Genomic DNA, 22,031 nt, shown 5'->3' with positions numbered 1-22,031 from the left:
TCCATTAATGCTAGTAAAGATTGGAGGAAGGAATTATACAGCACCATTTAGGCATGTGGGATAACACCCACAGGGACAGGATAAAGACAGTTTAGAATTCTGAGAGGAAGGAAACCATTCCCAAATGATAATCTGGTTTGGAGTAATATGAAAATATGTAGCAAATGGTCTCCTGCTGTAGTGAAATCCAATTTGTTGACAATGCAAAAGCTGTACAAAACATACTACGATAAAAAGCATGGTATACAAGATGTATATTTAGCGCCTGGTAATTGGGTGAGAGTAAAATTGGGCCACAAGAGTAGGAAAGAAGTAGCAAGTTTTCAGAACCACTGCAATTTGTGGAAGTTTACTCTAAATCGGCCCTGTTGAGTGACAAAAAGGTTTGGCATTTTAACAGGATGGCCAGGTGCAACAAAATTCTTGATGGCCAATTTACTGAGGGAGGACAATTGCCATAATAGATGGAATGGATGTGGAAGGAAGTAACAAATACAGGTGAGAAAGTAACCGCTTCCACATTGAGAGTAGGAGGTGGAAGTAGTAGAGGAGAAACCTACTGATCAGTTGCCGAGCCTCTGGTCCAGAGCAATGGTACCATGGGGACACGTGTTGGTAGATCCATTGTACTACCCAAGAAATGTTATGCTATCATAATGTAATTGTATATAAAAACGGCTTATGTAGTTTGACCTCTGATATTGCATGTTAGAATGTATGCTGATCTAGCATGTCAAGTATTATTGTTTGCATCTACTGTTAGTTTGCATAACATCTCTTGTTAATACTTCAGATATCAATTGATAGTGTATTCCACCTCTTTTCTGGTTTATGCAACAACTCTACACCACGATAATAATGTATTTGTTCTAGTTTACTTAGAGTATTTATGATATAATATTAAGTCTCATTAGTTGTGAAAAGAAGGGAGATTAGGTATCCTGGTTACCTGTGCCAAGGTAACAGGATGTCACAAGTTCTGGAACATGGTGGGATGGAAGCGAGCTGGGAGTGGCAGAGGAATTACCGGTGGTGAGAGGTCGTTACCAGCTTGCTCTCCAATAAATGGTTAACCTACATTCGTTGTAATAGTGATCTTTCAAGTGTACATTAGGGGAATCATAAAATCATGAAAGTTTGTAGTACGAATAATATTGGTTTCTAGTGTTCTGTGTCTTGTACCATTATATGTCCTTCTAACATGTTTCATGTAATACAACTAGAAATTAATAATGTTCCCCTTGCACATTACATCAGTACCCTAATTAAACTATAGGTGGTATCTAAAATATAAATGTTTCTTTGCTGTGTTGCTGAACTAATTATGTAGCTATTATGGATCATCAGCAATGTCAATTATTGTGATGTAATCAGGATTAAGCTTATAATACATCACCTCCAAGGAAAATCAAAGTGCATATGATGTCACTTCCTGTGCGGTCACTGAGATCTGAGGGTGTGTGAAATCACTTCCACTATGCCTGGAATTTACGTGAATCGACGTCCATGACGGTTTCATTTAGAGCACATTTGTACAGAGGGAGCCAATACATATGGCATGTATCCTAAGGAATGGTCCAGCTGCACAAAGCTTTGGTTTAGGACTATAAAAACAGTTTCATGTTCCATCACGAGGTGCACAGGCCCAACACATTAAGCATCAGCCAATGCCGGAGTAGATTGCAATTGGAATGCAAGATGTGCAGTAGACACATTAGGGCCAGGGATAGACTGGAAACGTATGCATCATCCTCTGCCCGCACATTAACAGCTATAAATGTAGTTTTTGCTCATAGCGGCACGAGTGAAGTATTTCCCCTAACGTGGAACATAGGAGTGCAAGACAAATGAACGCTAAACGGATCACTGGACACTAAACCAAACTTCTACATTAAGTACGGGTTAATCACTGCCCTCATCAAGCCAGGTACTATTTTTAGGTCTCGCCTATGCAGCGCCCATGCGCTGCATAGGAAAGAGACCTTTAGCAATCGGCACAGCTTTCCCGGCAAAAACGTGCACGCGTTGCATTGCTTCCAATGGCAACGCGCGCACGTCTGGTGATTCACTTGCTCGAGCGAGCAGCTGGCGCCATATGTTATCAATTATCGTGCCTTGCTGCCGCAAGGGAATTGCGCAGGCCCCCTCAGTGTTTTTCTTTGCACGAGAATACAAGCATACCGTCTCCATTAGCACGCCCTCTTCCTGTCACGGGCGCCCATCCACTTCTCAGGGCCTGATTCACGCCCTCCTTTCTTGGCACAGAGCTCCTCCTCCTCCTCTTTTACTTGATCACGCCCCTCTCATCCTGTCTGTACATTCAGTCACACTGCACGGGCTCTTTACCCGACCAACCCCGACCCCTATTAAGGCGAGAGCTGTCAGCCCCACAGTTACATACCCGGGGCGTATCTGTTGGACTGTTGTCCACTTCACTTAGAGAATACTCCCAGCTGACCTTCAGATTGCCTGTGCTGTCACTTCCAGTGGAGTGCATTAAAGCGAAAACCTGGTGACGCAAACACAACCTGCTACCTATGCTCCGAGTGTCTTAGCAGCCAATGCTAAGCGAGGTGTACTACTTTTGCACTGTCATTCCCTTATGCATTGTCATTGTCTGCCGTGTCTTACCAGTTCACCCACATATTGCCCGAAGGACCCTGCTCCCCACAACTCTTTCACTGGCTTTGTTCCCCAGAACCAGAGCGATGCAAGTGATACCGCCAGCGTTGTCACTCTCTCGTATATATTGCACCCTTTTGTTTCAAGAACGATATATAGAAATGTTTCACCCATTAAGGATCTAGACTTAAAGGCACCATTTAAACGTTACTGAAAAGGAAAACCTCGCAAGCCATTCTCCTTAAAACATGAATTTTTCTGTCCTAGAGCAAGGCGTCCATGGTTTATACTTCAGGGTCTGATTTCTAACTCACAAACTTACCAATCTGCTCCTGATGAATCCACAGCTTCTGGATTGGCAGTAAACCCAATAGTCACAGAAGATCACCAAAGGGAATCACTGGTAAGTTACTTCACTTTCAATTATGCGGTTTCTCTGAAAGCAGATATTTTAAAGGTCCAGAGACTGACAAGGTTGCTTTATCTGTTGCTTCCTAGTCTGTTAATGTAGGCCATGGTGGAGATGCTGTATTTGGACTTTTCCCTGACAAAATTCTTTAAAGCCGAGAATGCAGCAAGTAATTTTGGCAGTTTATGGAGAGAGAAGATTGAATCTGCAACTAATACTGTTTTAACTCCTTTCTAGCCTGTATTCAATCAACCAATCATTTATAAAGTGCGGCAAATCACCCATGAGGGTCTTAAGGTGCTGCAGTTGGTAGCTGCAGCGTGGTGATCTGTTCATTCGAACTACCAGTTCCTGATGTGCGGGCAAAGGTTGTTCCAAGCTTTGTCTGCCAGGTGTGAGAAAGAGCGTCCGCCGCTGTTGGCTCGGAGGCTGCGGAGAGTGTTTGTGAGGAAGAATGAGGATTGTAGGTGTCTGGTCGGTTGGTGGATGGTCATGCGTTTGTATGCTGGTCCTTCGTTGTGGCATAGCCAATAGGTCTCGCCTTTGGGCCCTTATAATTGTTTAGCCATGCAACAGTTGATGTTGTTGCACTAAGGATATTGTGCTGCATAACTAAATACTTATAAGGTCCCAAAAGCGAGATCTATTGGCTATGTCAATGATTGTTTTAATTGGGCCTGATCAGGAGGAAAGAATGAATGGAGTAATAGATTGGAATTGGAATGCAAGATGTGCAGTAGACACATTAGGGCCAGGGATAGACTGGAAACGTATGCATCATCCTCTGCCCGCACATTAACAGCTATAAATGTAGTTTAATTTGGGGTTACAACAGTGTACTGATGGGAAGGCAACCTAAGTGATTAGGACACACAGACTATGAAATCACATTCTCAAAAAATTGTTTATTAGAGGCGACATTTTATATTGACAGTATTTAGTAGGTTCTACCTGCAATCTGGTCTGAGCCATTTTTCAAGATTTGGTGCATAAAGAGTCCCTGAAAAGGCACATGTGGCTGCTAGATGAAAGGAGGAGCAGCAATGTTTCTTGTTATACATTACACACATAATATATTGCTGTAAAACAGTGGTTCACAAACTCTACAATCCATAGTCAGTGTTTAAGAATCAACTCAAATTCTTTGGTGCATGAGAATATTGTGCAGATCTACTTTTTTTCCCACAGTTTTTTGCATTCTGTACTGTGAAGCTGCAGCTCTCCTCATGACATCACAAGCCTAATGTAGTGTGTAACAGCTGAAGAGGTAAATATTACTGTCCTGTCACAAACGCAGTTCATCAAAGGGTCCTTCGGCCACTTCATATACAATTAATTGTACCCACTTCCACGACTGGGAAGCATAGGTAAGAATATTCCTCTGAGACATTTGAAGTATTTTAATGTCACGAGAGAACCTATTTCATTTAAGTCAATATGATAATGAAAGCCTATTGATCGTCTCACGACCTGGCATCATTGTAGTGTGTGTTGGTAGGAGGCCAATATGTCAATTCATTTTAAGTGGGGAATGTAGGGTAGGTGGTTTATTAATCTAAAGCAGAGTTCTTCAAACTTGTGGTGGGGCTAAAAATCTAGGGGAGGGCACCAGGCTCTGGCCAAGAAGAGCATTTATTATATCACTAGAGACTTAAGACAAATGTCATGCTTGAAACAGAAACAGACTGGCACGGAGCCACTCTATAATGGGTCATCAGTAATTTATTTTGCTAAACTCAACAGCAGGTTTCTTAAGGAGTTCAACAGCAGAAGATGGGGTGTCTGCTTGAATATTGCAGGCATTGTCTTTAGTGTTCCCCTTGAGGGATTGGCATCAAACATACCAAATAAACAATTGGAACAATTAAATGTAAAGCCTTGCTTTAGGTGTTCACCCTGGAGATGCCAGCTTACTTGCAGATGGCCCTGCAGTGGAAGATATGGAGCAGGAATGACATGGGCTTTCCACATCCCAGCTCTCTGAGAGATAGCCAAGATGCAAGTAGACCTTACTTTGCTGTGTCTTTAGAATGAGGATCAACAGAGCATGGTTTCTCTTCTGGCAGCTATACTGGTGAAAACAGAGGAAGAAGCAATATGTGTTACCATGATAAAGCACCCATTTGACTGTTGAGAACTGGAGAGTTCATGGGGTATTTCTTGATAGTGTCAATTTTTCTTAATTTAACCTCGACACAGCCTCCCCTCAGAATTTTAGGATTCCAAAGTTTACCAAAAACATTAAACTTGGAGGGATCCTAGTCACACAGTACACTTACATTAAGTCAATCAGTCGCCACAGTTTTCGGTGATGCAGAGTTCCTTTACCAGAACACTAAATTAAATGGCTCCCCAAACAGACATTCAAAGACTAAAATCGTATAAACAAACTGCTCCAAGACTTGCCTGTCTGACAGCTGGGAATATAAGCATCTAAATATACGCAAGATCCTGTACTGGCGAAATAAAAACATTTTATGGTCCCATTACGCCCCCACACTGGAGACATTTTTCTGAGGATTATTGTTTCCGCTGAACCACTACTGAAAAACATTTTCTAATCCCATTACGCCCCCCACACTGGAGACATACTTCTGAGGATTATAGCTTCCACTGAACTACCACTAAGCCTAGATATTTTTTCTCAGTCAACAAGAACAGAGTAAAGTTTGCAAACCACTGACATAAAAGTAACAGCGCACCAGGTTAACATTTCAGGAGGCCTTTGCAGCTCAGGAACACACACAACTTTGGTTCAGACTACTTTGTTTTTAAAAAAAAGACCTGTTTCGCTAACAAGCATGCATATTTTGTTTCACAGTGAGTTTAGCTGTAATGTGACCCTTGAATATTTCAGCTAGAGTGTACTAGATCAATGGATTAGTAAACAAAAAATGTTCATCAAGACAAAGAAAAGACTCGAGATTCACAGTAGCAGCTCAACAGCCGCCCATAGCGGCTATGTTTGTCACTATGAGTTAATCAGCATTTTACTGGTGTTACAATGCAACATCTGATCTACAAGTACTATATTTTGTTAGAATATAAGCCCTGGTATTTTCACTCTGATGGAATGCCATAGTCTTCTGTTCTTGATAATATTTCTCTATAATGCACTTGCAGAGCCAAGCTAAACAGGTCGAATAATCCCTATGGCAAAATGCACTTTTTGAACCACTTTAACTAAAACACCGTGGGCTTACATTTTACAGCTGGAACAAAATTGTAACAGCGAATGCCTGAGAGCAAAACTGCAGTGGTAGATTAAATTCAAATTAATCTTGCAAAATCCACACACTTTCAGTAGATTCTCTTGTAGCAACACTGCAGCTATTTAAGGCATAACACAAAAGAAATAAAACGGGAAAGCAAAAATGGTGCATATTATTCATGAATATATAATCACCTGTTATTGCTGAACATTTAAAACGGTGTTAGGCGTAACACAAATGTAGGCTAGATGTACTAAATTCAGCACCGATTGCTCACTTTAAGCAGGACTTTCTAACGGTGATGTGGCCATTTTGCTTTCTTCCGGGAACATGAGTGTAAATTAGAGGTGTGAGAAATTCAGGCAATTTGCTTTTACGTAATTAATTTGCTTTTGCGTAATTACGCAAACGTACGACAAAATTATATGAAATTACATGATATGAAAATCTGTCAATTTGCGCTATATTTTAGCGCAAAATGCAGCCTTGTATCAATTTTTGGAGCAAGAACGCATTTAAACTAAAACAGTCACTTGCTTTCCATTGTTCTCATGCATTTGCGGTATTTTTTTTTACACAGAATTGCACATTCACTGTAAACTTTATCCGCAAACTGTACGTTATTATGCAAAGGGGCCAAATTTAGGGATGTTGTGTAACAAGGATGTGAAATTCCCAAATTACACCAGTGTACTTTATATTCCGCCCAGGCCTAGCCTACATTAGATTGGATTGGGAGGTGGAAGAGGGTGGGATGCAGACAAAGCATGCTGATGAGCAATCTCTTGCACCAAGACCAACACAAAGTGCAGCAACTTTAAGACGAAGTTGGCACATTCATGCATTAACTTCATTAAGAACTTATGGAAAGACCTGCAAATTAAAACATGCTGGATTTACCCACAATATGCTGTCAAAATCTCAAATCTAAAACACAGACACTGCTAACTTCTTACTTAAAGAGGACCACAAAGGTATTTTAAACTTTGTGGTACTTTCCTTCGTGCCATACTCTAAACAGTCAAAACGTGATTGCTTTTACCCCTAAAAACACTGAATTCTAAGCCTAAGCTTGGTCCAAAGCAGTGTAGATGGTCTCATTGGATAACAGAGAAATGGAGCAGAGATACTACTTTACAGAGCACACGTACAGGCGAAGGGGTCTCTAATCGTGTGTGGGGGAGGGCGGGGGGAGGATGCATATGTGACACAGCAGACAAATACAAAAGGCCCATTAGCACTTTCCATAAACCATGCATATTCCCGCCTGTTTGGTCAGGATACGGACATCAGAGGGGTTGTGAGGTTGGGAGAGGTTCATTCAGAGCAATACTGGATACAAATGTATGCTTGAGGAGCCAATGCAAAGAACAAACTTAATGGAGTAAAACAATAAGGAAATGTCTACTGCAGTCGCAGGTCCCATCACTGAGATCACACTTGCATACTGTGGCCTGCATGGTCTTCCAGGCATACTAGCCAATCCTGTTCAGGTCTGAAATACAAACTACGGCGCTCGGCATGGATCCGGAGCCAGGTATCTGCAGGCTTCCGAGCAGAACCTTTCATTCTCGTTCCTTTGGAATTCCTCAACTTGAAGGACCCAGATGTTATCACCTGGCATCTCAGAGGCTGAGCATCTTCATTAGTTTTGCCACCAAAATATAGAACTGCCCTGCACGCATTTCAAGCTCAATGAAGCCTTTAAAAACAAAGCGGTCATTCAAGATAGTTTTCACAGACCATGTTTACATTTGCTTCTGAAATGTTGTTGCATGTTTTACCGTCTCCACAGAGGAGACTATTTTGCAGATGCGCAACAAAGAAAAACAGCCAAATCATTGAACAGAGACAGGCTAGCTTACCCCCTTGCATTGCAAGTAATAGACCTCCCCGTTTTTTTCACCTTCAAATGTCCAAATATATTTTCATGAGCTGTGACTTTGGACCATTTTTCGGGCTGGCTCTGCATCACCTGCAAGATTTGCATTGGACTTAAACTGTTCAGACCTTGCAGCGGCCACTTCACATCAACCCAAATATCAAAGGGGGCAGTGGACAGCTTCTGATAGTGATGTGGCGCACCGGAGTGCTCTAGTGTTCGATAGTTTGATGGAGTGAGGAAACAGACAATTTTATGCATAGATGCAACATGCAGAGGCTTCCTACTTACAAGGACCCCACCTTCCTCCACACAACATGGCTGTTATCAAAGTAGAACACAAGGAGGGCTATTTTTACCCGTTGTATGTGCAACGACATACAATTCATGAATCCATTGATATATTTAACGTTGATATTACACTTTGGTTTAAAGAGTCGATCATTAATTGTACGTGCCAAGCACAATTTATCAGGTCCAGACGGGAAATCACTCTGTTTGCAGCCCCTTTGATTCTACAGTACCAGTGCTCTACTGAGGCCAGAAACGGCTGTGGAGCGAGGGTCTAGTTATTCATTTGTTGAATGAGGCAGTGCAAGGCGGGCAACGTGCTGCCTTTATTGATGGTGGGAATATGCATGCCGTTTATCGATTAGCAGCTTTTACATTCCTTCAGATTCCCCCAGCAACCCTTCCAACTGGTAGCCACAGCAGCTATTGCTTGAGCTCTGACCAGAGAGTGCCAATGCTACACTAGTGAGTGCCAATGCTAGACCAGTGAGTGCCAATGCTAGACCAGTGAGTGCCAATGCTAGGCCAGCCTCTGCTCTCCAACTACCCGCCATGTGCATGCTGCATTCCTTCGGAACCTCAGCGCCTAACATAGGACCTTACACAGCAGTACACATTCGAAAATGTGAAGCAGGTGACTTTAGCCTTCACTTGCCGCATATTTTTTAAAATAGAAATTTCAGACATTTGCTTGTAAATGGGTCAGAACTTCCTGCCATTTACAACTGCTATGACCGAGTGGCTAGCTAAAAGAATACCTTCAACAAGTTAAATGAGCTACAACAGAAAGGCTAAAACAGCTGACTGGAAATCTCCCTCCCTCAACACCTCTCTATCTTTCCGCATCACAGGAAAGCCATACCTAAACCCCTCGATAAAGCATCAGGCAAGGTGACAGTAAAGAGCGTCTGGCGGCCTTCACTCTTAGTCCCCAGCGCTAATGAGGCGGAAACCAAGCAAAGCTCAAAATCAAGTCCAAGTGGCACAGAGGACTAAAACATGAGCTGCTGCAGTCCTAGAAAAGTCGAAGCAAAAACCCCAGTGCTTTCATCCCTTCTTTCCCCCTCTAAGCTGCTCAGAACAGACGTTTGTAAGAATTCCCTTAGGATTTAACAGTGGTGCCTGCCAAACAGAGGTGTCTTTTCGTTATTTATCTCCCACTCCTACCAGATAGCAGCACACTGAACTGGACAGTTCGCATCAACTTTAGATGCCGCCATGCTTTCTGAAACCAGGGACATTCACAATAGGATATTGTTTGTGGCTAACTGACCAGCACCACTTAAGCAGGGAGAAGTTTGTCCAGCATTATGCTGGGAGAGATGAACTATGCCGCAAAGGGAGGGGAAAAACAGTTTAGTTACCGTCCTACAGTTAGCTTTGACCTAAATAAATGCAGCAACAGTATCGTCACCGTTATCAAGTACTAAGTTAAAAACAAACTGACTCCAGCTCGCAAGAGTTGCGAGATGTGCGTGCCTCGAAGATGCGTTAGTGGTTTTCGTCCCAAGGTTAGCTCGGTGATGGGTTACTTCTGGAGATGTCCACGGGCAGCAGTAAGAACTCCACAATGATAGATGGTTAGAAGGCACTTGAAGTGCTTTGAGCTCAGACTGCACAAAAGGGCACCTGAAGGTACAATGAGCCTGGCATGTGCCAGGAGTCTTCTCCCACTGATGGCTCCCAGGAGTTCTAGAGCACAATGAAGCGAAGAATGAACTCCAAGAGTTTCTGCCTGTTGGTTTGAGGTAGGAAAGTGCTGTTCAGTTCAAGTACCGAGTCTCTGTTTTGTTTGTGTTCCAGAAAAACCTATGGGAGAAAAGAATACACATTTACATACCCTTAGGAATTATGCTTCTTTTTTGTCTTTCATTAATTTTCTTTCTTTGAAGTGTTCTACTCCTTTCAATTCAGACATGCTTTAATCGTTTATTCTTTTGTACTAAATGCGATTAACATTTTGACGACTCAATTCAACACAAGGATAAATATCAGTGGTGGCTGCCAGAGTAAGACGGGTGAGAAAGGGGAGGGGGGGGGGGGGGGGGTGGGGGGGTTTAGAAAAAACTAAATGTCACTTACCTACCTACCTGCCTGCCAGCCTCCGCCTCTCCTCCATTCTCTTCTGTTCCTCCCAGAAGCAGGAAGCACACAGCCTCCTCTAAGCCAATCATGACGCTGCTGTCACCAGCAGGACAGTGACTGGTCTGAGCGCCGTGGTTTGGCACTCAGACAGGCAGTGGGAGCCTGTGCATGTTCTCCACCCAGGCTGTGCAATACTGCCGGGTAGAGAATATGCTAAGTGCATGACTATTTGGTCGGCCCAAGACTGCTGGCCAAACCATCATGCGCACTAAGTGCACCAACCACTCCTCTCCTACTGGCTGTGACGAAAGCCCAGCCCTGCCCCATAAAACTGCCTTGAAAAAAAATTAATAATAACATTGTGTTATAATTTAATTCATCCATTATCCACTGCTCAAAGAACAGTGGGGCAGCACTCCTCTGCCTTTAACGGAGGAGCCGCTGCTGATAAATATGCCAACAGCAGCACACTAAGACAAACTTGGACTAATGCGATAAAACAAGCACTGGCAAAGTCTTGCATTTCAAGTACTGGCTAAAACATTAAAGATTTCACTCGTTAAAAAAAAAAATACTATTATTGTATACAATGCACATATGATAAATACTTAAATCTATGCTGACTCGGAACAACTTATGGATGTAAAAAAGTTCCCTGTGTACTGCCATGAGAAGGAATGATGCACCAAAAAGGCATCAGCATGGAGTGATGGGCCCAAAGTCCATGTTACGTAAATTTAAGTGGACCAATAGGTTGCGCAGACAGACTTGCTGTCAAGCCATTCCTAAAGAGATGCCATGGTGAATATATTCAGATTTTTTTTTATGTCTTTAGTCACTGTGATTGCTTGCCCCAAAATGAGTTCCTTCGCTACCACCTTTTCCCTTCAACGAATCCAACCTCCCACCACAATAAAAAAAAGAATATAAGCATGCACCTTTGCACATGAAGTACAAACCCCTTCTCCCTCTCATTAACTCAGGAGCGTAATCTATTTTTGATGACGTAATGAGTTTATGAACTCAAATGACTAACACGGCCGTTCTAAAGGAGAATCTTTGCGAACATAATCATGTGAGATTGTAAACTTCAGTTCAGAAAAGGAGAGTAAAGGTTCCCACTTTTCCCAAGCTGCAGTTACTCAATCCGGTCCCAAGGCAAGATTTCCTTCCACAGGATGCGCCATGGACAGGGTCGGAATGCGACCTAAAATAGACCTGGGCACCAAAATAAAAGCGGACATCCTTTGCGAATCAGATAGCTAAAAAAGTGACCCACGTTTTCAAATGAGTGTAGTTTTAAAGACAAACTGTAAGTAAGTGTTTGGCAAGGTTTAGGAGAGAATGTGGTAACAGCAGAGAAATCGACAGCAAAACTGGACCATAAACAAATCCACTAACAGCCAAAAAACGGCCCACACACTGCACCTGCCAGAGCATCTAAATCGGGGACTGCCCGATTGCCCTACAGGCCCGCCCCTTTTTAGGTCTCACCTGAGCCAGCGCATGCGCATGTCTGGCAAGACATTTAGTAAGTGGGCTTTAAAAATCCGACCACACGCTTTTGCTTGTGGCCTAAAGCTTGCGGTTACGCACAGAGGCGCCATCTGGCTTTCCTCCGCTCTCTTGTCATGGCTCATTAAGCTTCCTTTTAGCGCGCGCGCACACAACTCCTGGGCTTGCTCCTCTCTCTGGTCATGGCTCATTAAGCTTCCTTTTAGCACGCGCACACAACTCCTGGGCTTGTCATTAAATGTAATTATTAGTTTCTGTCAAGACGGTTATTACAAGAGTAATAAATAACCTCTTGATTCTTCGCTGACAATGCCGGGAGCGCCTATGATAAATTCACCCCCCCTATTTGAAATGGATTGTGCGCCTCATTCTAAAGCGAGGTCTGGGGCACAGGAAGACTAGCAGCGTGCGCTGGGCCTACGTTTTGAACCCGGGAGACACTATTTAAATATTCTGTATAGGGCAAGTCTCTTTTCAAACGGGTCCCACCCTGGCCAACTGGCATAAATCCGCCTTGGAATTCACGCTAAATTCATTAAGCCATTTTGACATCTTGGGTTGAGGTTCTTTAGACGGATTCCCTTTTTATGTAAAAATAAGTGGCTTGTGCCAAGCGGAGGTGCGCCCGCCCTCATTACGCTGCGGCTCGGAAGCGCGCGCTGTATCAATACCTCATCATTTGCTCTTCACTTCAGCACTGCCGAATGGCAGAACCTCGCGGAGCAAGGGCAGAGCCAAACTTCAGAGTAAGGATCTGTGAAATTACCCACTTACATAGTATGCTGACTCAAAGACTATCTGCATCACAAATGTCGCTCTGCTCCTAGTTGTTCGGGTAGAGGGGTGGGGGCTGACTGAGCTTGTTCAGTCAAAGGAAGACCTATGAATGAACAGCGTATTATTCCCTGTCAGCTCCTCAAATCACCATCGCCTTTCAATTAGCGGAGCGCATAAATAATTAGCGTTTAGAACGTAGTCTTGAGCTATTTGCATAGCATTCTCTGCCTATCACCCACCCTTCTGCTTCTTTCCGTGGCAAACCACTCACTCACTTTTGTATGGACGCCAGAATCTTAGCTATAGTCAATAGAGGGACTGCATTTAAAAAACAATCGCATTCTACAGCTCCAACCCCCTTCGCGTTGGTGCAGATCAGTAATCGTTTTGAATTCCCCCAAAAAGTCTCAGAGCAGATTGCAGGAGTACTCGTGGAAAACTACCTTTTTAGATGCGAGTGAAGGAAGTTCATCATGAGTAACTGAATGTAGTGTATAATTGCATATATTAAAATGCCTTTACCCATGTTCGTTAGAGCATTTATTTAGTGTTTCTCCATGGAAAAAATTGCATCGTAATGGAGAAACCCTTACACATTCACATGTGGGGGTATTTCCTTCCAATGAACCCCTTTAAATGGATTTACTCCTTCAAAGAGCAGTATATGGCCGGCTGTTTTCAGGGTGAGATAGTATTAGCTACGTTTTAGTACTTGTAAACCATGGTGATTGTAATTGCATTTATATAGTGATCACTAACCCTGACGAGGCATGTCTACATGTAAAATGAACATGCATGTACAAATGGTTTTATCAACAAGCATTGGCATAGCCAATAGGTCTCACCTTTGGGACCTTTTAAGTGTTTAGCCATGCAACAGTTGATTTTGTTGCACCAAGGATATTGTGCTGGATAACTAAACACTTATAAGGTCCCAAAGGCTAGACCTATTGGCTATGCCAATGCTGTTTTTGTTTACTTTGTCCCCACTCACCCAAATCCTGTTATGTTTCTTCCCTGTGCCAGTTTGTTGTCCCCCTCCCACACGCACGTTTTATTCGCACACCCTCCCAACGGTGAAGCATTGGCCGCTTCATAGCACTTGATTTTTTTTTTTTTTTAATTCACAGACGGGTTCTGCTGAGGCGACGATGGAAGACGGCAGCAACAACTTCTGCAGAGTGGCACAAGAGAAAACTCTACAGACACTAGTCTTTCGTTCCAGAGTCGCATTACAGTTTATGACTTGTTTTTGTGAGCTGCCTTCTCGTGGTCACAAGACTCCACACTACAGTGGGCTCCTCGGGTATGTGTGCTCAAACACATTGGAAACGCTCTTCCTCCCAGCACAGTTGTCTCCAGTGCTCACGTGACTTGCGCAGTACCCAGAGCTTGACAGGCTGCCTCTTCTAAGGGGCCTGCGAGAAGGAATCCTCCTGAAACAAGCATTTGCAATGCAATAGGTCTCGCATTTACGCAAGTTTAAACTATTGGCATTGTAAATGACATTACCTTTTATTTATGTTTTGGTTTTTTACAACATAAATTAAAGGCATTTCATTTACAATACCATTTGCAATACAAATAGCTTCAAAACTCGCAGTTGCGAGACCTATTGCATTGCAAATGCTTGTTATGTGTATGATGCTGGCACTCAGAAAAACCGCTCCATTCTTCTACCCATCACTGGGAAGTGCTTTAAATGGAAATATAGAAGTGCAAGTACTCATTATTCAGAGTACCTGTTTGCTCCTCAGAAGTGCTGGTACACTTTTGTGAAATGGATTGTAGCAGTGCTAAGTAGTGCAGGTACTCTCCCTTTCAAAATAAATAAATGTGGCTACTCAGCTGGAGGCACTCTGAAGCCAGTAGACAGTGCTCGTTACCAGCTGAAGCCCTGGACAGTATGGTGCCCACAAACATCCTGAACCATAGAGCATTAAGCATTCATTTACTATATCTTTTTCAGCAGTGCGCACTCCCTGACCAGATAACATTGTGGTCACAAGAGATTTAGACCTTAGTTTATTGTTCCATCTAATGGGTTGCAAAAAAATGTAGAGGATGTTGTGTTTCATGGATTTATTGGGGTGGCCACCTCTCCCAAGGTCATGATGAACAGTGTTCCTAGTCCTGGATTTTTAAATGGTGACCTAAGGCATTATGGGTGTTGTAGTCTAGCTTCGCTTCGGTTTAACTATCTACAGACTAACACACATGAAATCAATGATTTGCTGGTGAAACTGGAGGCAGTGACTGTAATAACATGGGGCGAGGCGGTCACCCTAGTTTAGCTGTGACTTGGATCCCTTAGACCAGGGCTAGCAAGGGCAAGAGAGGGATAACAACTGCTACCCCTTAATGTCCTTAATAGTCCATGAGTAAATACTCTCCAAAGTCTAAAGCACATTGTATTCACACATCATTGAGTTTTGCAAGGAACTTTCATAGATCCAAATCCTAATTTTGCAGTCCCCCACCTTCTCCTGGGCACCTGATTCCCTCTTCCTTGAGCAAAGTCTGGACGAAGGACTGCATTACTATCGCCCAAAAAACTCGGACACTGTGCCGCAGACCAGCAAACCTTGCAAAAGTTGCCTAGTAATGCATGTCGTCAGCGGTGGAGTACTCGGAGCCTAAAATAGAAATTACCTCTGATTGTAAAAGAGACAAGGGAGAGGATGCAGAATGTCCCTTGACTACACAACCCATTCTTGTGCCACGCTACTCAAAGTAGGGGAAGGATTTACAAGCACCCTTTCACAGATAAGCACCGCCGGCATCGCCATATTGCTCACTTGAGCTGAACTTCTGACTAGCTGTCAGACAAAAGGGCTTGCTGCATGACCTTGGAGGAGTCACCAGTCACTGCCTGAAGAACATGGGGTATTAATCAGAGTAGCAAACCTGTCATAAGGGCGCGTTACAGACATTCGAGGCCCCCCTCTGCTCCAATTCCGGGAAAAAAATCATAGGTGGACGCAAAGGAAATTTGGAGTTTTAGGACTTTCCACCAACCTCTAAAAGAAGCTGTCAGATAAACAGATGCCCATTTAAACAAGTTTTGGTTTTCTTTTTTTTTGCCGTGAAATCGTTTTCAGAGTGAAAACATTCTTTCCTGCACAGTCCTTTAAAAACGAACGCATTAGAAACAGGTCACAAACTCTGCGGGTCTAAGTAGAAATGTCTGCAGATAATTTTTCTAAGCATCTAGTGTTACTCAGCGGAGATTCTTACGTGCACGGTCAATCGAACTCTTCCGCAAGCAATATTCAGTGCATGTACTTACCGAGAAATCCATAAGAGGGAGCCATAGCACAGAGAACAGACACCTATGGCTGCAGTAACAAATTCAAACAGTACGCACTATACCATCCTTCACAAATTAAAATATGATCACCTGGGCAGCATCTCAGATTAATTATATAGAAAAAACGTTTTAATTTCACCCAGATGGAAAAAAGAGCATTATTCATTCTGCTGCAATAGTATCAAAGTATTAACCCCTCGAACAAAAATGACTCAGATGGCTGCCAGCACACTGAACCCTAGGAAAAACGAAAGAGACTTACACCAAGATCCTTGAAGGTTTTCACGCTATTCTTCACCAGACAATGGGTCGCACTCTCAGCTGCAAAAATAAACAGAACATATCATGAGACCTTTAACACGGTATTGCAAGGGGACTGTTACTACCAATAACGGCCCCACTATACCTCGCATAATGTATGCCCACACTACCCAGCATGCCTTCGTTTCTGATCTGTTATTAGGCGAGGGTGAACAAGAACCAGTATTACTGTATTCTACAAGCAGCATTCTTTGTAAAAGTGGTTAAATCAAAAGAACTGAACGAAAATGAGTGAGATCTGTGTGTTTTGGGAAATTATATATATCATGTAAATTCAGGCTGTAAACCTGCATTTGCTCTTCCTGGACTGATCCCTTACTAGGATTCTAATACTGTACATATGTTTCCTTTTAATTTTCTTCATTAGTAAAGCTCACTGCTTTTCCATGGAGGAAAGACACAATCCAGGCTGGATTATACAGCCATCTCATTAGCATTGATGCCATTACTCTCTCATTTTTCCATAGAGTACACAACCAGGAGTGATCATTCTTATCAACATATACATTTCAGCTTAAAACTAGCCAAACATCAGGCGAATCCTACAATAGAAGGAAGCATTTACGCAACTGACCTAAAGCGTCTAAAATGGTCAAATGAAACAATAGAAACACTTCAAACTAAATTAAAGAGGCTGATAATGGATAGTGAATTCGAGGCCCCAAATAAAATTCAAGCATGGGTAAAATTCACTTCAGATCTTACAACATTAATGCCCAGGAAACAAAACCAGACTAAACAACAACAACAACAAAAATGAAATTAAACAAAAATTAACGGAAGGGGTCAGAGCCTTTAAATGCTAACTCAAAACTACATCAGAAGGCTTAAAAATAACATTCCTAGACCAAGCAGCCTGGGACAATGTACGTCAGCTGAGGAAAACTCATAAAAAAATGTATGGGAAGAAAAGAGAATCAAAAATGATAAATTTTGGGCTGAATTACTCCGTAGTGCAAAGAAAACTAACTTGAATACATTCTGGGAAATAATAAAAAAATTGCACAGGTCGGTGAACATGCCATCGTCAAATATACAAGAACACGAGTGGGCTAAATTGTTAACTATAAAGTTTACAGAAATCATAATTCTCGACAAGCCAACATTGAACAATCAGGAATTACTGGAGGTAAAAAATATATTGGAGAACATCACACAAGGGGTTAGTGATACAATCAATCCAGGTGAGACTAGTACGAGCAACTTAATAGCAAAGAAGGATTCTGGTGCCAACCCAATGGAGGAAAACACTAAACCGCTGGGCAATAATGGCACCAGTTCCCTCAAAGCAAAGACAGACCGGTCCTCCATGTCAGCTGATGGAATAATACGCATAATACAGAAAGGCAGAGGAGACGGTGCTCCAGGACCTAATGGGATTCCTCAAGAAATATCCATCCTTCGGGAGCAAGCATTTATTCATGTTATTTAAAGAAATACTGTTGCTAAATTGTATTCCACCTAACTGGCAAGGCCCGATAGTGACACCGATCTTTAAAGGAGGAAATAGAACAAAATCAATCGAACTACAGGCTAATCGCCCTTTTAGATGTTGAAGCCAAATATCATGCCTCACTGATTTTGGAAGACCTGAAGGAATGGTCAAACAATCTCAATCTGATTCCAGTCAACCAAACAGGTTTCAGGCAAGGCATAGGGACGATCACAAACATCTTAGCTCTATCACTAATAGCAAACAAATGCAAGCAGAGGAAACAACAACTTCACATATGTTTTATAGACCTAAAGGCAGCGTTTGATAGTGTAGACCATCACCTCCTATGGAAAAAACTGCGAGCCTGGAATATCCCGGAGAGGTTGCTACAAGGAAAACTGCAATTCTATTCTAATACATGGATAAGAATTAAGATAGGAGACGGCGCTAGACTATCCAGAAAGCTGACTACAACTAAAGGCCTTAAACAAAGTTGCGTATTGGCCCACACCTTTTCAATTTGTTTATGTCCGATCTTGCACAAAGGCTAGATTGTATTAATTCCCATCCTCCGCAAATTGTCAAACTATTGCTTACACATCTCTTGTACGCCGACAATGTGGCGTTAATAATTTTAACTAAGATCAGTCTTCAAAGAGCTTTAAATGAAATGTCAGATTATATCTCAACTAATAAATTAGAAATAAACACATCAAAAACTAAAACAATGTCGATTAGCAATCACTGGCGAAGCAAACAGAACATCTGGCTCAATGGCAACCAGTTAGAGGAAGTAAAAAGCTACAAAAAGCTGGGGTTCTATATAGACAATATACTAAATCATCTAGAGCAAAATGCATACATGACACAGAGTACCAGTGAACTTACATTTGAATCCAGACAACTGGCAAAAAAATTGAATGGTCCATCATATAAACCTCTGCTAGCGGTGATGTCGGCCAAAATCCTGCCAACGCTAACGTATGCCAGTACTGCTCTCCATGGCAAAGACTCAGACCTCTTAAACAGACTACTAGTCTCTACTTATAAAAATGTTTTCCAAATACATCGGTCAGCCTCACCCACCCAGGTACGTCATGAATTTGGTCTCTTAAACGAAACTATAGGGAGAATGTATACCACAATAAAGCAATGGTATCGGCTGAAACTGAACGCGGCTACCTCAACCAATTAACAAAGCCCTTTGGTCTGAAGTAGACGAGCACAGAAATTCACCATACCATCAATATCTGTACATATCTTTGATAACAACTTGCACGACCAAGTTATGGAATAAAAACTTGACATAACAGTCCTTCAAACAAGCAATAAACAAAGCAGCAAAAATCCATTCATCAATGTTCGACAAAAATATCTTCAGACGGGAGGGAGGAGCCAAGATGGCGACCGGAGCAGTCGCTTGAGCGCCCGGCTCCGTCGGCCCTTGGCCTCGGACTATCATCCTGATTCCTATCCTTGCCGATTTTCGAGGTGCAACGCGTGCGACGACGCGCTGACTGCGCCGTCGCTTTCCCGAAGTCTTAGCCCGCCCGGATGCCGGAGTTCTTGGTGCCTTTGTTCTCCGCCCTGGACCCTTGCTCTACTGTGGCCTCGGCCGGCCCTCTGGAAGCGTTGCAGTCACCGGACCCGCTGGTGCAAATCTGAGCCCGAGGTCCCGATCCCGCCTCACGCCACGTACGGTCGCCAGAAGAGCCGGGAGAGAGACGCCCGGACACCTCCTGTACCCTGCACCTGACGGGCTGGAGCTAGAGGGTAAGCCCCGGTGTGGCGGGTCTCCTACCCCGCTCTGTGGACCACGCTGTGGAAGGCTGCAGACCCCCTTCTTCTATGGTCTAGTCGGCTGCAAAGAGAGCCCGAGGGAGGGGAAGCGCCTGCTGGCTTTCACCTGTTGCGGCGCAGACCTGTTGGGAATTGCCTCCTTGTCACGATCCCCCCCCTGGCCACGGTACCGTTCAACGGTAAAACATGGCGCTGATTGCCTGCTCGCTGCTGGGGGGTGATGCTCCGGTCTCGCCCGCTGCCCGCTTCGCCCTCCCTCTACCAGACTCCAGTTCCCCAGTGCCGTCCCGGATTGCTGCCGTTGTGGGGACGCAGCTTCCGCTGACATACGGCTCCGTTCTGGCTGCCCTGCGGGACTTTCGTCTGCAATTGTGTGTCGGCTTGCAAACGCTGAGTGAGCGGTTCGACTCTACACTGTCTGCTGCGGGCCGTGAGCGCCCCGTTTGTGATCAACAAGACGTGAGTCTGCCAGTGCTGTGGTCCTCCTGCGGGGAAGCAACGACTGGGTATAACGGTGCTACACTGGTGTCTTCATTTGGCTTTCCCGGCGCTCAGGATCAATCGCTCTCCTGCTCAATGGCAGACACTTTGTTTCCCCGGTCATTGCTGCCTGCTTTGTTGTTGCCTGCCTCACCGTGCCCGCAGGAGTTTCCAGCTGAACTACACCTGGCGACCTCGAGGAACCGTTCACGGTGGCCTACGGCTCCTTTTATGTGGAACTCATGTACTTTACAAGCCAGGTCTGGATTTTATATGGTGTGCAAGGGGACCTCCATAGATGATCGGCGGCCATTTTGTGACTCTACTTCTCCATCTTCTCCCAAGTGGCCATATTGTCTTTGTCTGTTCGGGATGCGGGGCATTCACGAGGGGGCGGGTCTAATCGTACGCCCGCGATCGGGCCAGGGCTAGATTACTCTCTATCATCATGGCTCCATGGCCGGGCTGGACTGGGACTGGAATTGTCTACATATGTTGTGCGCACTCGTCGCGATCTGTCTGCCTTCTTTGCCTTGGTGTTACATGCTATCTTCACACGACCGCCTTTGGGTGTAGTGGGATTTCGGTGTGTGGAGGATTGGTTGGCCGGTGGTGTCGGGCGCTCCGAGGATACGTGGGCTCCTCCCCACCTCCTTTCTTCTTTCTTCTCTTAGTTTCTTTACTCTATTCCTACTTTCTCTCTTGTCTATATTTCGGGTTCATTGGGCGACAGGCACTATGCTGGGGGGGGGGTAGGCCATAGCCTCCGCATTGGTGTAGGGTGGGGGGGTAATTTACTGTTTCTTTTTAGTTCTATGGGCCTCTTTCTTTCATGTCTCTGCGCTATACTTGTTTCGATTCGGGGTCCGGGTGTGGGGTGGATTGAGTGGGGGCGGCTTTTAGGGGGTGCGTATTTACTACTGTGATGATCCTGTTATCTAACTGCATCGCCTTACTGTATGAGATTTTCTATGGCTGTTTTAATGATGCTGCTGCCCTCCAGTGTATGAAACCGGCTTGCGGACTCGAATCTCCTTGTTAAAAAATTTTTTTTTTTTTTTTGAAAACCTTAAAATTAACCTTCACTTCTCCTTCCCCCGGTGTCAAGGATCCCTCCAGTGTATGAATCCTGAATCGTTGCTAATCTTGACCTTGACGCACAGGGGATGTATTGTTTGTCTCTGTGCTCAACCGTATTGTGGCCGGCCTGATGGTTGTAGGCCCGTATTTGTTCTTTTACTATGCACAAATAAAGGTTTTTTAAAAAAAAAAAAAAAAAAAAAAAATATCTTCAGACTAAGGTCGCATGCTTGGATGGTGATTAATAACTACAAGACTCTTGCACAAGCACCTTACTTGAATATGACATTCTCAATCTACCTGAAGAAACAATGGCAATACGTCTTGGAAAGCTACGATCGACAGCGGATCAGCCTACCTGAGAGCACACAGGGCCTAAATCATGTCGACTTTGCGGCAACCATAAAGAGGATTTTTTCCATATAATCTGTATATGCAATAAACTCTACAATGCACAAGTCACTTTACTCAGAAAATCTTTTAATGCCAGAGGTATCAGGACCAGCAGAGCTGCAATAATTTCGGGGCTAAATCCATCTGACCCACAATTGAACTGCAAATTGATCAAATTCTTTAATGTCTTTGACCAGGCCCTGAAAACTGATTTTAAAAAAGCCACCCCGAAGGGGGTAACGTTTGACTCTTTCAAAGTACAGTGACTCAAACTTCTAATAAAACAAAAAAATTGAAAAATAAATCAAGTTAGTTGAAAGGGTTGGAATTCTGTCAGAGCTAATAGACGAGAATCTGGAATAATAATTTAATCAAATGTGTATAATATTTTATGAGCTACATATTAATGTAAAGTTCTA

General features: G+C 43.6%; 1 protein-coding gene across 3 annotated transcripts in view; it reads right to left on the bottom strand.

Annotated features, from left to right (window-relative positions):
* Positions 1-3,916: 3,916 nt before the first annotated feature.
* Positions 3,917-22,031, bottom strand: part of GPAM (glycerol-3-phosphate acyltransferase, mitochondrial) — a 225,049-nt gene continuing 206,934 nt past the window's right edge. For all 3 annotated transcript variants that reach the window (XM_085603412.1, XM_085603411.1, XM_085603415.1), the window contains exons 20-21: positions 16,366-16,424; positions 3,917-10,225 (exon numbers count right to left, since the gene is read on the bottom strand). In XM_085603412.1, the coding sequence (XP_085459538.1) occupies positions 10,109-10,225; positions 16,366-16,424 (176 nt within the window). In that variant the 3' untranslated portion in view covers positions 3,917-10,108. The remainder of the gene's footprint in view (positions 10,226-16,365; positions 16,425-22,031) is intronic.

The sequence above is a fragment of the Triturus cristatus genome, chromosome 1_2 (genome assembly GCF_964204655.1).
Source record: "Triturus cristatus chromosome 1_2, aTriCri1.1, whole genome shotgun sequence".
In the NCBI taxonomy this organism is placed as follows: Eukaryota; Metazoa; Chordata; class Amphibia; order Caudata; family Salamandridae; genus Triturus; species Triturus cristatus.
Note: the sequence above shows the minus strand (reverse complement) of the source record. Positions and strands in the feature narration are given on the sequence as shown.